This window comes from Argopecten irradians, chromosome 5 (assembly GCF_041381155.1).
Source record: "Argopecten irradians isolate NY chromosome 5, Ai_NY, whole genome shotgun sequence".
In the NCBI taxonomy this organism is placed as follows: Eukaryota; Metazoa; Mollusca; class Bivalvia; order Pectinida; family Pectinidae; genus Argopecten; species Argopecten irradians.
Genome location: NC_091138.1, coordinates 25,963,308 through 25,980,743, shown reverse-complemented (window position 1 = coordinate 25,980,743; position 17,436 = coordinate 25,963,308). Strand labels below are relative to the sequence as shown.

At 35.6% G+C, this 17,436-nt stretch overlaps 2 protein-coding genes across 3 annotated transcripts in view; one reads left to right on the top strand and one right to left on the bottom strand.

Moving 5' to 3' along the window:
• Positions 1 to 81: 81 nt before the first annotated feature.
• LOC138323349 (N-sulphoglucosamine sulphohydrolase-like) lies at positions 82 to 8,570 on the bottom strand. 2 transcript variants are annotated; one of them, XM_069267924.1, is made up of 7 exons: positions 8,413 to 8,570; positions 7,776 to 7,908; positions 4,114 to 4,247; positions 3,298 to 3,451; positions 2,561 to 2,787; positions 1,844 to 2,019; positions 82 to 1,711 (listed from the first exon to the last, which is right to left on the bottom strand). In XM_069267924.1, the coding sequence occupies exons 1-7, from the start codon at positions 8,516 to 8,518 to the stop codon at positions 1,106 to 1,108; spliced, it is 1,536 nt and encodes a 511-aa protein (XP_069124025.1). In that variant the 5' UTR covers positions 8,519 to 8,570; the 3' UTR covers positions 82 to 1,105. The 2 variants fall into 2 exon arrangements, with proteins under 2 accessions (XP_069124025.1, XP_069124026.1); XM_069267925.1 differs by lacking the exon at positions 8,413 to 8,570 and adding an exon at positions 8,182 to 8,284.
• Positions 8,571 to 8,574: 4 nt separating this feature from the next.
• Positions 8,575 to 17,436, top strand: part of LOC138323348 (sodium-independent sulfate anion transporter-like) — a 44,154-nt gene continuing 35,292 nt past the window's right edge. The window contains exon 1 of the mRNA XM_069267922.1: positions 8,575 to 8,710. The gene's annotated coding sequence lies outside the window, so the exon portion shown is untranslated. The remainder of the gene's footprint in view (positions 8,711 to 17,436) is intronic.

Here is a 17,436-nt window from a genome sequence, read left to right as displayed (position 1 = left end):
TTGTTTTTCTTAGAAAAACTGTAAAGGTAACAATCAGATCTATCTTACAGTTGAAAATGAGCCTTGTATAAGATAAATCATCACTGAGCAGAGAGATACATAACAAGAGGCATCAGATCTTACAAGAATGTGCATGCATGTATGATATAATTGTAAACAATGTAATGTTGAATCAACATATGGAAATCTGTAATCACTCTTGGTACATTTTCCAGTACTGTGTGTGGAACAAAAGGCCCAGAAGGACTGTATACTATAGTTATAACATGGGTACTATAAAAAGATCAATGGAAACAGAAAAAGTTTACTGACAGTAAAGGAGCTGTGTTATAGCTATCTGAGGGCAAAATTTCACATTACGTAAAAAAAAACCATGTCGTTCACAAAATATATTGCATTGTATATGTCTACCAGAAGGCCAAAGTTATCTGAAATCCAGTGGACCTATATTGTTCTCCAATAAAGCAGATCTACGTAAAACGGGGACATATTACAATTTACAATATTTCATGATCATATCACTTGTCTAGATCTGAATACATTCAAACCTGTCAATAAAGACCGCCCAAGGGACCAAGAAAAATGGTCTTTGTAGTAGTCAAGAGGTCTGTATTAAGCAGGTGGTCTTTATACAGAGGTGGTTGTTTAACAGGTTTAAATGTAACTATAAATGACAGATATTTACCATTTTAATATAAACTACACAATTCAAATTGAGGTATGATAAAATAATATCACTTGAAGTTGAAATTTTCTATAAAATTTGCATTTTTTGTTGTAATTGACTTTGGAATGTGCTCCAGCATTGGTCCATATGGTAACCTAGTGGTCAAAGGTATCAAGCAGCACTTAGCCCTCCACCTCAGGTGATACTAACTACAATGTATTACAGTACCAGGACAGTGTTTCATTTTTTTAAGGTTACTCTGGTCTCTTGCCCCCACCATCAAAATCTTGGCACATGGGAATCTTGCTGTTAATATGAAACCAAAATGAATGGTTTGGTTAAATGACTCTATAACTGTTAATTTCAGGTATACACTGTTGACTAGAAACCACGAGTACAGTTAAAGCTCGCCACCAAGACTGAAAATGAATTGGTACTCTATCCAAGTCCATTGTACATGCTGTAACACTGTGGATGATACTTGTGTGGCCCTGCATCCTGCAACACACCAGAGGGCGAACAAATCCAAGGGTCAAATGTCACATTCTGCCACATGTTTAACTGGCTTTGCAGCTGATGATAAACCTTTGCGTGACCAGGATCATAAGCTAGATTTTGGAGCTCTTTTGGGTCTGAGACAATGTTGAAGAGCTCCCACTGGTCCCGATAGTAATAGTTACGAAGTGTTTTGTACCAGTGAGTGTCCTGTCCTCGCCGTGTTCTGTTTAACAAATCCTGGAATGTCCTCGAAATAAAAAAGTCCTGATCTATCGAAAATGGCATTTGAAAGTTGATGTTTTGGATCAGCTTGTATTGTTTGTTTCTTATCACCCTCATAGGGTAATACATTGTGGCCTCGTGGAGGTTGTGACTGGCGTACACTGTATCCCAGGATTCCTTAGGTTCTTCCTCTAGTAATGGCAGTAAAGATTTGCCAGACAAGGTCACATAGTTTCTGAGAATTTTGTAATGTGGATATTTAACACTAAACCAGTCAAGTACAGTCGGTAGAATGTCAACATGACTCAACATAGCATCACTTCTCTGAAAACACAAAAAAAAAAAAATATATGATCAGTTTTCAAACAAAAGAAGAAGAAAATTAATATAAAATATTCTTCAGATTGAAAATTACAGTACAGTATATTGAAGATTTATTTCAAACTTTTCACCCACCTGTCCTCTGCGTTTCTGATGATAAGGTGATGATATGATGAATGGCTCGGCCATGCCCGAGTCATATAAGTTTGTACGGCCATTAGGGAATGGTATACCATTGTCTGACGAGTACATCACCAGTGTGTCGTCTGCATGCCCTGCTAGTTCTAGCTCCTTTAGTATCAGACCAATACCTAACATACAAATATAATACATGTATACTGTTTTTTTAATTTTTGAAAACATAATTTGAAAATCTAGATCCAAGCCTCTCTATAAAGCTATCAAAGTTTGACATGTCACATTTCAACATTAGTCCATTTTAATATACTTAAAGAGTGAAATTTAAGTTTCCTCAATTAAATACCATTAAAGTTTTTAAAAAAAAATATTGTGGACAGAATTTTACCAATATCATAATTTCAAAATTATCTACAGATTCTGCAAAAATTATGCAAACAGAGACTTCAATAGTAAATATGATCACAGACTTCTAGCTAAAACCATGAAGTAGATACTGTGATGACAAGTGTTCTCAGGCAAATAAGTAGCAACAGCCTCTTAAAAATTGGGCCAGTGGAAAGATGTGGAGTGATTTCATAAATAAACTGTGACTACGGTGTGTTGTCATCATACCTCGATTTAGTAAATTACTACATATATATTTTCTATAGTTCAAATATAGCCATGAGGATACGGCACACATTGTAACACGGCAGATACACCTTTGCTCACCTTGGTCCATACGATTGATTGAGGTATACTGGGCAGCGATGTCCAGTCTGGCAGCGGGAGTGTCCTGTACAAAATAAGGGACTACAACAGACGCAGGGTCAAACATCATGGGCTTCCAATCAGGCATGGAGCCGTCAGCACCAAACTTCTCACAGAACTGACCGTACTTGGGATGAGTGTGACCACATCGGTGAGGGTCATGGAAGGCCACGTACAGGAAAAACGGACTGGAATATATAGGTAAGTCTTCATCAGTTTAGTGTAAAATACAAATTGACATAAATACTATCACTTCTTAAATTCGTAAGTAAAAGGATCGAGACAAAGAATTCATCAAACACTATCAACAATAAGTGACCTTGACCTTTAATACTGACAGAAGTTATTCCAAAAGATTCTCAGTAAAATCTAAGATTCTTAGTAAAATCTAATTAGAAAACAGATCAACACAAACAACCTCGATTTTTACTAAAGTGATTATTTGGTTTGGTTGGTTTAACGTCCTATTAACAGCCAGAGTCATGTAAGGATGTGCCAGGTTCAGATAATAGAGGGGTACCCGGAGAAAAGTCAACGATCTGTGGTCAGTACCTGGTATTTGCCCTACATGGGATTCAAACTCACAACACAAGAGGTGGAGGGTTGTGGTAATATGTCCGGACATCCAAGGAAATCCAGGTGTACTCAATCCTGAATTTGATAATTTATATTTGTCATATTTATAAGTAAATTCTTACTTGGAAGAATTTTGTTGGAGAAATTCCCGGACATGTTGGCGTATAAAGGTGATATTCCTGCCTGTTTGTAGAATATTGTGGCCATCAAGTTCAGTAACAGAATAATCAAAGGGGTATACAGACTCTGGTCCAACATTCTTCTTACCAATTATACCTGTAAACCAAGATCAACATTATTAAGACTCTTATTTATTTTTTTTTTGTTCTTTTTGACTAATTCTGAAACTTACTTTTAGTCAAATATAGCCTATTGGCTGTCATCTGAATGACGTATAATGTCTGACCTTTCTCTCACCTGTCTCTTGTCTGACCAATTCTGATACATGTCTCTAGTCTGATCTATTGTGTCACAAGTCCCTTTGTTGTCCCTTTTCAGGCCTGTTCTGACCCATTCTAGCACCTTCCGCTATCTACTGTACGACAAACTTTGACACCTGACTTTTGTATGACCTTTTGACACCTGTTTTCTGTATGACCTATTGACACCTGTTTTTTGTATGACCTTTTGGCACCTGTTTTCTGTATGACCTATTGACACCTGTTTTCTGTATGACCTATTGACACCTGTTTTCTGTATGACCTATTGACACCTGTTTTCTGTATGACCTATTGACACCTGTTTTCTGTATGACCTATTGACACCTGTTTTCTGTATGACCTTTTGACACCTGTTTTCTGTATGACATTTTATACCTGCTTTCTGTATGATCCTTTGACACATGCCTTTTGTATGATCTTTTGACACATGCCTTTTGTATGACCTTTTGACACCTGTTTTCTTTATGACCTTTTGACCCCTGTCTCCATCTCACTTACCTGTTCGTATACCTGATCCTTTCAGCAGTAATGACAAGCTTTTGACCTCATCAAACGACCGAAAGTGGTGGTAGCCATTGAACAGTCCATACATTCCATTCTGATGCTGTGGTAACCCTGACAACACCACTGACCTGTCAACATGCAATATATATATATATAACGAGAAATATACATAGAGATTGGAAACTCCTTCTTTGTCTATGTCGACAGGTATCATTTTCCCTTGGCTAACTACTTTTTAGTGTATTCTTTTAAACATGATATTTCTGCATCAATACAATTTTTAAATATTATATCATAGTTTAAGGTGGTTCGATACATTTAGGCCTAAAAATTTCCCCTCGTTTAATTTTCTTTAAAATTTGCTCATTGAAAGATTGGTTGATAAACTGTTTAATAAGGCTTTTATTAAAAATTTGACCGTACGGTTTTGGAAATATTGTACTCTCAATAACCCTACTTTACCGTCTGTTTTTCTCAAAATACAATTTTACACACATATTTTCAAAGCTTGATAATTGACTGAAATATTACAAACAACAACATTTTATATCTTTAATATGTAAGTTTATATGGCTATCAATGACCTCAATGTCGTTTCCACTCTTAAAAATACAATAATTGTAAATATTTCACGCGAATGCGTGTAAATGAGGCCTAAAAAGGACCAATTTTTGCATTTGAATTTCAACTTAAAGGCTCACTATCTTTCCGAAACGGCTTTTAATTTTTGAAAAGGGAATGTAAAACGAGATCGATAATTTTGTATAGTCGCAAAAGTTATTAACTTACCATTAATACCACACGTATCATCACCTTCTGAACAATTTGATTCAAATAAATAAAACGTTAATTTTCATAACGCGGGTCGTCTTATGTTTCCCGCCGTTGTCCTAAATACCGCCTGGTAGTTGACTATCACTGCGCCAGACGGCAAAACAGCGAAATGACTCTCAGCTGTTGTCATATATTACGCAGGAAATCTTGCATATGTTTGGTGTTGTAACCTCATCTTAGGCCATCGATATGTATTTTCTGATGTTATTAATGTTTTTAATAAACCTTTATATTTTGCTCCGGAAAGGTAGTGGGCCTTTAAATACCTAATTTCAAAAAAATTGTGTCGTTTAATTTTCTTTATTTTTTGTCCACATAATAAAAGAGTTGTTTGGGTTATGATGAAAGAATATAAAAAAAATTGACCACAGAATTTTTGAGTAATTAGCCTTTCTATACGGCCTACTCCCTAAAAAATGACTTTTTTCACAATTGTATTATTAGACCGAAATCGCGCAGTATTATTTTTATAAAGAACATCTTATATATTGACTATTATAAAGTGTAATAGTCTGATTATATAAATTGTTATACTTGTTAATTTCATGTCACAATGCCACCGATTTGATGCTATACAAAGCTAAGAAATAGCACAAATAAGCCATTATTTTGCCTGGATATAATATCTGAAAAATGAATATGGAAAATTCCGTGTAAAGATTCTACTTCAATTACCCTTTAGACATTCCATGATTTTATATTGTTTTAGCAGAAAAATATTTTACCAAAATCTATCTTTCCATCGTCAAGATATCTTAGCTTCAATAGTCGTTTGAAATTTGAATTTGGCGCCAAAATTGTAACAATGAAAAGCGTCTACGTGACAACGATCGAAGTTGATAATTTCAACTTGATCACAACAATGTCGATAAAATTGATGACATCATACAAAACTGTATGTCTTTGTATGTTTTTTTGAGGAGATATCTGCATGTGTAGATATATATTTACTAAAACTAAACTAAAAACTTAAACTAAAACAGATTTTTGGATCCTCAATATAACCTATACGGCAAGTAGATACGCCTAAGAAAAAAATCTCTTATTCTTAATCCTCGATCTGCGTTCAGCTGATTACTGTAGACAGGAAAATAACTAGTCTATGCCTACATGTACATGTTTAGTTTCTATATCACAGATATAATACTGATGTTGACACTAGCTTACATGTGCTTTTTCGTAAGATAGTATTTGATCAACTGAATCAGAGTACATCCATGTATTTTCTCAAAACGGGAAATACATGCATCATCTAATTACAGTAGTTAACCGTTAGGCCTATGTCTTATCATACATGCATACAGTAAATGAAATTTTGTTTCCCAAAGTGTTAGTGCTTATTGAGGATCATATTAGCTAAACATGATACATGTAGACATCTACATATGCAATATTCATGAAATATACTAGCTTGTACATGTACAAATTGAACGAAAAGTAGGGGTGGGGCGATGGAGAGATGAAAATATTTCTGTATCTGTAGTTTTATACTAGAGTATTACTAGGCAAAATTGGAATATCTTGATTTGATAATGCATCTCCCTTAAAACACATGTATATTAAGTGTCAAATATTCACAGTTTAAGGGAGTTGAACAGAAAATGTTTTAATCACTTGATTGTTATGAAATCTCATTTTATTCAGTACAAGATCGAGACCGTATCGGCATATATCAGTCCGTTTGTATGAATTATGTAATGTGCTTCTCAAAAGATACATGTAGCTTCATGTTATATTAGCCCAGCCAAATTCAAAGATCTGACAACTTTCTTTTTCTCTACCGTAGTTTGTTGAAACTACCGGTAGGTCCTACACCTACCGTACAAACTTTGATTTTCACCCGGTATCAAGCTTTCGGCAAACTGAACTAAGTACAATATCGACAAATACGCAGTTTATCGACTATACTATCCTGATTTTAACGTTAAAAGGTAAGATATTGTTAGACGAATAACATATAGATCGCTATTCTTCATAATCTTAGTCACAGAAGAGTTTTCATGTGCAGTTCTGAATGCACTCATTGACCCGAGGAGGTCCGAACGAACGGCGCATTCGAGCACTGTTCGGAACGTCCTTAATATGACTAATTGTCCAGATTAATATGATATTTTGAAAGCATGAAAATTACATATTTTAGCTGCTGCTGGTTTTTCGAAAATCAGACATTCAAAACCATGCATTTTTTTATTAGTAAATATTAAGTTAAAATATTATTTTTTCTTTCCAAAATTGTACTCGAACCATCTGAAAATTACTGAACTTTTGTAACATATCAAAGTTATTCTTCTATATCCAACTATTTAAGAGTTTATCTAAAAAATCCTAAGCACATACAGAGGTACATCTGCCGATCGTAAAAATGGCAAAGTTGCCAATCTCTCTAATATATATGTTTCTGATATAACCCGCTGAAGTAGATCCAGAAGAAGCAAAGAGATAAGGGGACGGATCTAACAACTAACAAGTCAAATATTTTTTTCTTTTTTTTAACAAAAAGTATATACATCCTACATATACTCACCAGAAGGCTCAAACTACATTGCAGCTACTTCCCTCTCACATACTGACTGGGAAGCCTACTTATTTTCATCCTCAGTAACCCAAGCGATATATACACTGACTTATTTTTGACTGAGTGGAAATTCCTGAAAGCCTATTATTGACCCATATGTATGTGTAACCAAGTCAAAAGTACATATCAAATCCAATTAAATTTTAAATTTTTCTTTAATTCATAATTAAATATGCAATCAGATTGAATACTTACAATGTATGTACAGGTGTTGTAAACATTAAGATGAACATTTATATACCATTACCTGCTAGGGGAACAGCTACTGACGGATGTAAAGGCATTGTTGAACACCAAGCCTCTCTGTGCTAACTTGTTCAGGTTTGGTGTCTTACAAATATCATTGTTGTACACCTGTGTCTCAAACCCAGCATCATCACCTAAAACAGAAGGGAGTCAACATAACACCCAAATAAGTATACATGTGCCGTATGTATATAATTGATTGAATGTCAAAGTCCTGTGATTAGATTCATAAACGCAACAATACAATGTATAACACAGTATCAACAATGTATTGTAATGTTCAGATTGTTTAAACCTCAGTCTGGCTGCTACAATTTCTTCTCTCTTAAAATGTGTGTTGCGATTGTACATGATATATATGTTATCATGTACCCACCAGCGGTCAGTTGCCAGATACATTTACTGACCCCCGAATGGTTTTTCTCTGGGTACTCTGACCAAACTTGACCCTGACAATCCGCACAATACAATCATCGGCATCGATGGAATTGTGTTCTTTATAAGAAGAAGAAGTGAAACTGAAAGCAAGCAAAAGTAGCCTCGATACCGGTACACCTAACGTTAGCAGTTTTTGATCATATAACCAAAAAATCGATGCAAGCTAACTTCGCATGTTATATGAGTCGGTAGTATCTTACCAAGTATAAGAAGGACGTTCCTGCACTGTGACGGAGATACCCATATAATGATTCCTAGTAGAGCAGTGAAAATGACATTCACTTTCAACGTTTTGTAGCGGCCCATTTTTGTAGTAATACTTGGTGATAAAAAGTCTAGAGAGGCTCCAGGTGGATTTTTCGAGACTCCTCGTGGTTTTAGCTAGAGCTACCACAGGTTCCTGTTTACATCACATGAATTTTGAGTCCCCTTACATGTGATGTCACTTGTGCTACCTGCATCTGTCAAAATGTGATGGAGGCGTCGATACATCTACAGGTAATTATATACTTGTCTTGGTGTAGAGGATCCCATTAACTTCAGATTTAAAAGGCTGTCAACACTAATTTGCCATATTGCACTGATATTCAGTGTGGGTTACATCAGTGTAACACACTATTGCATGCTTGAGTTAGTAAATATTTAGCATTTAGGGACCTTAACGAGGATCCATTACAACATAAAACCCACAACAGTTTTTCCTGTTTTAGCACTATTACAAAGTTAAACTCTCATACACCTAAGTAATTGTATATATCATGACGACCAGATCCTCATATTTAAGATCATCATGCTCTGTGACTTTTAATTAATTCTTTCAATATATGAATGTCAAGCTAAATTACCATTGATCTACTGGTATCTTACTAGATAATGAACCTTCATATCTACGTACTCTGCGTTATTACCAGTTATCATGATGTAAATAAACATCGTCATCCTAAATACCTCGCGGTAGTTGACTATCACTGCGGCAGACGGTAAAACAGCGAAAAGACTCTCCACTGTTTTCAAATATTACGCAGGAAATCTTGCATATGTTTGGTGTTGTAACCTCATCTTAGGCCATCGGTATATATTTTCTGAGGTATTTAATGTTTTTTAAGAAATCTTTATATTTTGCTCCGGAAAGGTAGTGGGCCTTTAATTAATAATTGAATTACTTTGTTTTAAATTTTGTTTTCCTTGTATTCTTGAATTCAATCTATTGTTAATTCTATATCATGTGACTTTTTTGTAACTGGTAAAATCTTTGGAAAGCAAAATGGCCTTTTAGATAATGACAACTTCAATTTGGACTAGTTCCATAATGAATTGGTCAAAAATACATTGATGTTGAATACTTTTGCAAATGATGTGCAGTTATGTTTGAAACTGATTTAAAAACATGGCAGTCCTGAGATCAGGCACCTAGATATTTGGTTTTGACTTACTGTGGTTGGTACAGAAATGATCGACAGGATAAATCATTTATTTCTTAAAATAATTCTCAAAACATGACTTTCCCGTAGTCTTCAGACGTGTAATTTCCAGTCACTGACTAATTGGAAGTCAAAGTGACCAATCATGTGACCATTGAATGGATTATTTATGGTTATTTATGGCTAATGATAAAAAAAAAACAAAAAAAAAGCTTTGCACTGCCTCTGTAATAAAGACCGCCTGCATTTTCCTAAGATCCCAAATGACCAATTTTAACAAATACCAATTTCCCTGTCCATTTGGAGGTTTTTATAGACAGGTTAAATTTTATTACCCAGGTATATTCTGCAATGTTGGTCTGTTATCCTATAATGTACAGGAGAGCTGCACCATGAATATCAGTAAGTTGGCCACCTGAAGACCCACATAGTCTGAATTTTATAATTAGATTGTCTCTCCTTAGTATGTAGTTATTGTGTTCATAATGTAAAACTCAGTGTGTTAATAATTTTTATGTTTTAGAGACTGCTTTACTGTCCATAGCAGTCTATTGAACACTATCTCAGGTTTATCAAGTTCAGGTGTTTAAAACTTAGATAATATAATCAGTCAGATAATCTGGCTTTATTTATGGGTCATGAAATCAGACTTACCTGAGTGATATATTCCAAACATGTTAACAAGGTCTATGATTTCTTTGCAATTTATTATGATAAATGATCTGAAATACATGTATATGGGTACCTATTTTGGGTTATTATATCACAATCCTTTAGCAATCCAACATGTAATGTAAAATATGGTTTCAACTAAAAAAAATTGCATTGAGTCTTGTGGGTTACTTGATTCTGTATTGGCAAATTGATTTGTGTAAATTTAAATTTTGTATTTGATTTTGTCTGGACAAGTTAAGTATGAAGTCCAGCTTGACCATACATGGCCATATCTCTTCCTTCAGCTGGAGATAAAACTGACCACAAGCTGCTACGATTTGTCATTATCATAGCTATCAAATCTTCTCTCTTTATATGTACATATTTTCTACTTGTCAAATTTTTGAAATTGATATTTATATATTATGTTTCTCTATACAATTTATTTGTCAAAGAGAACTAATAAAGAAACTTGAAACTTGTATATTTTCCTATCAGACCAATTTTATTTATGTCTGCTATTGCCCTGTAAGACAGAGTCCTGTTCATTGTTTACCCAGCTAGACCATTTTCAGTGTGCATTGATAATCAGATAAAGTCAGAAATATTGTTTTGGTGGCCAGGTGACAGTTGTCTAAGGTTTCATTTACAAAATGGATATTGACTGGTAAACTAACATTGTCAGTATAATGTGGCCGGATGGCGACATGGGGTGTGCTTATTTGGTGTCATTTGCAGCATGCTTCACGGGGATAGCACTACACAGTGGGTACGTGTAAGACTGCTCACATGCGCTTGATAATAATGTAATGTCATCAATACATGCGGCGTGCATTGTAGATGACGTCATCAATTTTGAAGCATAACAAGGTTCCTGCAATAATGGCGCGATGAAAAAGCTGGAAACCAACTGAAATTCCATCCTTTTTTCTATTAAGTATGGGAGAAAAAGAATCTTACATGGGTCTGTCAAGTGGACAGGGATATCTCAATCCTGGTGAAAGATCTTTCACTCGAGTTGAGATATCCCTGTCCACTTGACAGACCCATGTAAGATTCTATTATTCCACTTTACAAGAAGACTCAACACAAGTATGCCAGTCTCCAAAAACATGCACTTCACACTTCATACATGCAACACATTACATGCATAGGAGGCAGTCCTTAAATGACACTGGCTGGTAAATTTAATCGAAGAAGCAAGGAAATACATGTATGAAACAGTGTGGGATTACTGGCAATATATACAAGTTTCCCACCAGGAACGTGGTGATGGGAGATTTAGGTTTGTACCATATCCATTGGGGGAATAAGGGTGTTCATCCTTCTCTCGTTCTCCTATACATAATCTTGTCGAGGCTGCTAGAATTTAGGACGCCAGAATTGTACCTGCTGCCCCTATTGCATGATGGTAAAAGGCAAATAAGTCAAATTGCAATTTGTATCAAAACCAGACAGAAATAGAACACAGACAATTTGTTTTTGTTCCAAGGTTAATATAAAGGACAAAGTGTTCTATATTTTAACCTTTGAATGAAAAATGTCGGAGCTCTATCTTTTATATCTGGATATGTGATATGATCTATGATATGTTTCCATCTATATGTATATGAGACCCTCATCAATATAGACTTTATGTACAATACACTTATATTTTGATCATTTGTGAAACACCATTGAAGGGGTTGTGGTTCCACATTAGCACTCTCTCCCCACTCTTTTGGTTTTTTCTTACGAGTCCCTTTTTAATCACAGAAGCCTACCATCTTAAGATGGCCGACCAGCAGCCATCTTCAATTTTGACTATTAAAATGTGTTATCAATGATTCTCAGAAAGTACTGGAGGGATTTTTCTCAAAGTTTATACGTAGGTTCCTTAGTGGCTGATACCAGCTATGTTGCATTGACGACCTTTCCATGCGACAGTTTGACAATGTGACAGTGCAACAATGCACTGTGCGCCAAGTGAAGAGTGACAATAGGATAACACAACAATGTGCCAAGTGAAGAGTGACAATAGGATAACACAACAATGTGCCAAGTGAAGAGTGACAATAGGATAACACAACAATGTGCCAAGTGAAGAGTGACAATAGGATAACACAACAATGTGCCAAGTGAAGAGTGACAATAGGATAACACAAACAATGTGCCAGGAAGAGTGACAATAGGATAACACAACAATGTGCAAGTGAAGAGTGACAATAGGATAACACAACAATGTGCCAAGTGAAGAGTGACAATAGATAACACAACAATGTGCCAAGTGAAGATGACAATAGGATAACACAACAATGTGCCAAGTGAAGAGTGACAATAGGATAACACAACAATGTGCCAAGTGAAGAGTGACAATAGGATAACACAACAATGTGCCAAGTGAAGAGTGACAATAGGATAACACAACAATGTGCCAAGTGAAGAGTGACAATAGGATAACACAACAATGTGCCAAGTGAAGAGTGACAATAGGATAACACAACAATGTGCCAAGTGAAGAGTGACAATAGGATAACACAACAATGTGCCAAGTGAAGAGTGACAATAGGATAACACACAAGCAATGATTCAAAGGCCAAGTGAAGAGTGACAATAGGATAACACAACAATGTGCCAAGTGAAGAGTGACAATAGGATAACACAACATGTGCCAAGTGAAGAGTGACAATAGGATAACACAACAATGTGCCAAGTGAAGAGTGACAATAGGATAACACAACAATGTGCCAAGTGAAGAGTGACAATAGGATAACACAACAATGTGCCAAGTGAAGAGTGACAATAGGATAACACAACAATGTGCCAAGTGAAGAGTGACAATAGGATAACACAACAATGTGCCAAGTGAAGAGTGACAATAGGATAACACAACAATGTGCCAAGTGAAGAGTGACAATAGGATAACACAACAATGTGCCAAGTGAAGAGTGACAATAGGATAACACAACAATGTGCCAAGTGAAGAGTGACAATAGGATAACACAACAATGTGCCAAGTGAAGAGTGACAATAGGATAACACAACAATGTGCCAAGTGAAGAGTGACAATAGGATAACACAACAATGTGCCAAGTGAAGAGTGACAATAGGATAACACAACAATGTGCCAAGTGAAGAGTGACAATAGGATAACACAACAATGTGCCAAGTGAAGAGTGACAATAGGATAACACAACAATGTGCCAAGTGAAGAGTGACAATAGGATAACACAACAATGTGCCAAGTGAAGAGTGACAATAGGATAACACAACAATGTGCCAAGTGAAGAGTGACAATAGGATAACACAACAAAGAGTGTGCCAAGTGAAGAGTGACAATAGGATAACACAACAATGTGCCAAGTGAAGAGTGACAATAGGATAACACAACAATGTGCCAAGTGAAGAGTGACAATAGGATAACACAACAATGTGCCAAGTGAAGAGTGACAATAGGATAACACAACAATGTGCCAAGTGAAGAGTGACAATAGGATAACACAACAATGTGCCAAGTGAAGAGTGACAATAGGATAACACAACAATGTGCCAAGTGAAGAGTGACAATAGGATAACACAACAATGTGCCAAGTGAAGAGTGACAATAGGATAACACAACAATGTGCCAAGTGAAGAGTGACAATAGGATAACACAACAATGTGCCAAGTGAAGAGTGACAATAGGATAACACAACAATGTGCCAAGTGAAGAGTGACAATAGGATAACACAACAATGTGCCAAGTGAAGAGTGACAATAGGATAACACAACAATGTGCCAAGCGAAGAGCGTCAGTGCTATAATGATACAGAGTTAGATGTGCTTTAATTTTATTAGTAGGTTCCTTTTAAAATTTATAATTGGTGCCTAGTTATGCACATGGCATTTTGAAAACTTTTTAACCATAGTGGTGCTGAACGGGTAAATATACCCGCTAGACAAAAATGGGAAAACCCCATATTTCTGGGATCAAAAACGAAAATGTGTGACTAAAATAAGTTTGAAGAATTTGTAGAATTTTCTAACAAGTATTACACCAATCACAATGAATAGTATTCATATTGTGTCTAAGTAAACAATTCTATTGATATAGAATAGATAAAATCTGTCAGTGATATCACTAAAATAAATACTTTAATCTGAATTATAAATGATATTTGGTGTCTTTGCCAAATGTATTTCGTAATCTAATGTAGATGTTACATAAGGAAAAGTACAGGAAGTATTTCACACTGCTTCTGTGTGATTAACATTCACAGGTGTAATGCATTCTGACCAAAAAATAGGGCTGTTTACACACGAGACATATCTTAATGACCTGGAAACTCTGTCATTTAGAGCAATGAAGAGGCCATTTTTTGCAGTATGTGTATTTGATGCTGATAATCGTGATCCAGTGAGGAATTTTTTTTTAATTTAATCTAGATCTCATTCTAACCTAAATCTAGATCACGAGACGCCCTTTATATATTCTGTTTTAAATTATAAAATAGGTATATCATACACAACTATGACAGAAATGTTAAAAATTTTGTCAGCTCTACATTTTGGGAACATTTCAATAGATATAATTTAACCTATTAACTCTAACTCATAGCATACCTTGTTTAAAGCCTGGCATGTCCTTAAAATGACCCTAGCTAATATGATGTAAAGCAAAAATCAACAAAACAAACCCTGTTTACCGGTACTTTACATTTTACAATGCCTTTTGCTGATAATGCACAGGATCATGGGATATTGTAGTAAGAATCAGGAGTAAAGATAGAATTAGAATCAAACTTTTCACTATATTTCAGTAATATTTAATTTGAATAACTAGAAGCTAAATTAAGATGGCTATTCCATGTACTGTAAACCAACTTAATCTTCTTTAACTTTTTAGTCCACCATCATCAGATTGTGGGCTATTCTTATCGCCTTTCGTCTGTGATCCATCATGCTGTCAGTCCGTCCGTTAACAATCCTTGTTAATACCACTATTTCTCAGAAGGCACTGAAGAGATCTTTCTCAAATTTCATACGAAGGTTACCCTAGGGCCCTAGTTGTGCATTTTGCATTTTGGGACCGATAGGCCGCCATCTTGGATTTTGGTAGTTACAATTGTTACTGTTATTTCTCAGAAATGTTGAAGGAATCTGTCTCAAATTTGCAATGTAGGTTCCCCTAGGGCCCTAGTTGTGCATATTGCATTTTGGCCTTATCGGTTAACAAGATGGCTGACCGGCTGCCAATTTAGATTTTGGTAGTTTGTTTCTACTATTTCTCAGAAGGTACTGAAGGGCATTAGGGCCCTAGTTGTGCATATTGCATTTTTGGACTGATCGGTGAATAAGATGGCTTACAGGCCGACATCTTCGATTTTGATAGTTGAAATTTGTCTCAAATCTGTCTCAAATTTCATGTGCAAGTTCCCCTAGGACCCTAGTTGTGCATATTGCATTTTGGGACCATTTGGTGAAAAAGATGGCTGACAGGCTGCCATCTTGAATTTTAATAAACAAAATTGTTTTGGCTATTTCTCAAAATGTACTGAAACGATATGTCTCAAATTTTATATGTAGGATGTCAGAGTTTGAAAAGCAGAGAAAAGATCCCTCTTTCCATTTTCAGACATATATCATTCTTTAGTTGGTGCCAAGATACCTCTGGGATCTCTTGTCCATGTCTAACAACTATTTCGCGTCAATTTGAGTCTATGATTTAGAATCATAATGTTCTACTGTACTTAAATTTTTTTTGCTGCAGTATATTATATGTGGCGTCTGCTGTGCATAAACTTTTAATTCAAATGACTTCTTCTCAATAACTGAAAGGCCCATTGTACTGATATTTGGCCTGAAATATGCTGGGATGAAGGGCTTCCAAGTTTGTTCAAATGAATGACCCTGACCTTCATTCAAGGTCACAGGGGTCAAAAAGGCTAAAATATTTAAGCGATATCTTCTCAAGAATCAGAAGGCCATGGGTACTGATATTGGGCCTGTGGTATACTGGGATGAAGGGCTACCAAAGTTGTTCAAATGAATGACCTTGACCTTCATTCAAGGTCACAAGGATCAAATAGACTAAAATCGTTAAACAACTTCTTGTGAATATATAAAAGGTATAACTAAGAGGCCTAGAGACCTGATATTGGGCTTGTGACATGCTGGGATGAAGGGCTGCCAAGTTTGTTCAAATGAATGACCTTGACCTTCATTCAACGTCACAGGGGTCAAATAGGCTAAACATTTTAAACAACTTCTTGTGAATAACTAAAAGGCCTAGAGACCTGATATTTGGCCTGTGACATGCTTGGACGAATAGCTACCAAGTTTGTTCAAGTGAATGACTTTGACCTTCATTTAAGGTCACAGGAGTCAAACGGACTAAAATATTTAAACAACTTCTTGTAAATATAGTTATAGCTTTGTGCCTTGTATATTATTCCGGAATATTTTATTATAAGATGTTGATTCAATAGACAATAGACAATGTCCCTACTATATGACACTCTTCCGCCACTATTATTGTCAGTCATGTTCTCTAGGACTTTTAAGACTTCCTTTATTTTCTACATTCTTTAAGTAACCTTGCTATTATATAGCCAAGAAAGATAAACAAACCTCAACTCTATATGAGCAGGTCACCCATTGACATACTGACCAGCCTCGTGAGCTATACGTGTCTAAGGACACTTGTCCAATCTGGCCCTTTTTGTCCCTTTTTGACCTTTGCTGTATGTCTAAGGTCATCAAACCCACGGAATTATTTTCCCATGAATGAGACATTTTCCTCATTTACAGATGTTATCTCAATGTTCAAACAATAAAATTCAATTTAAATGATATAGGCCGATCCTGAAACAGGTTTTGTAGACTGTCCACATTACAGTTGAGACCTTGCTTTTGGACAATCCTTGGTGTAATTTACGTTTTTGTTTTAACATTTTATCTATCACGTGAAGTCTATCAAACTAACATAGAAATTGTATGGTCGTTATTTGACCTATTTATTTACATTGCTCACACATCTAGTGGAAAATTTTTACTTAATGGACTGCTGACAGGTGGTCGTTCACGGTTACACAGACATCCTTGCTTCACTCTTTCTGCAATTGAAATATGCTATGTAAATAATATTATCTAATGCAGGTTTTGGTTTCAAGGCTTTAAGCTATAGTAACC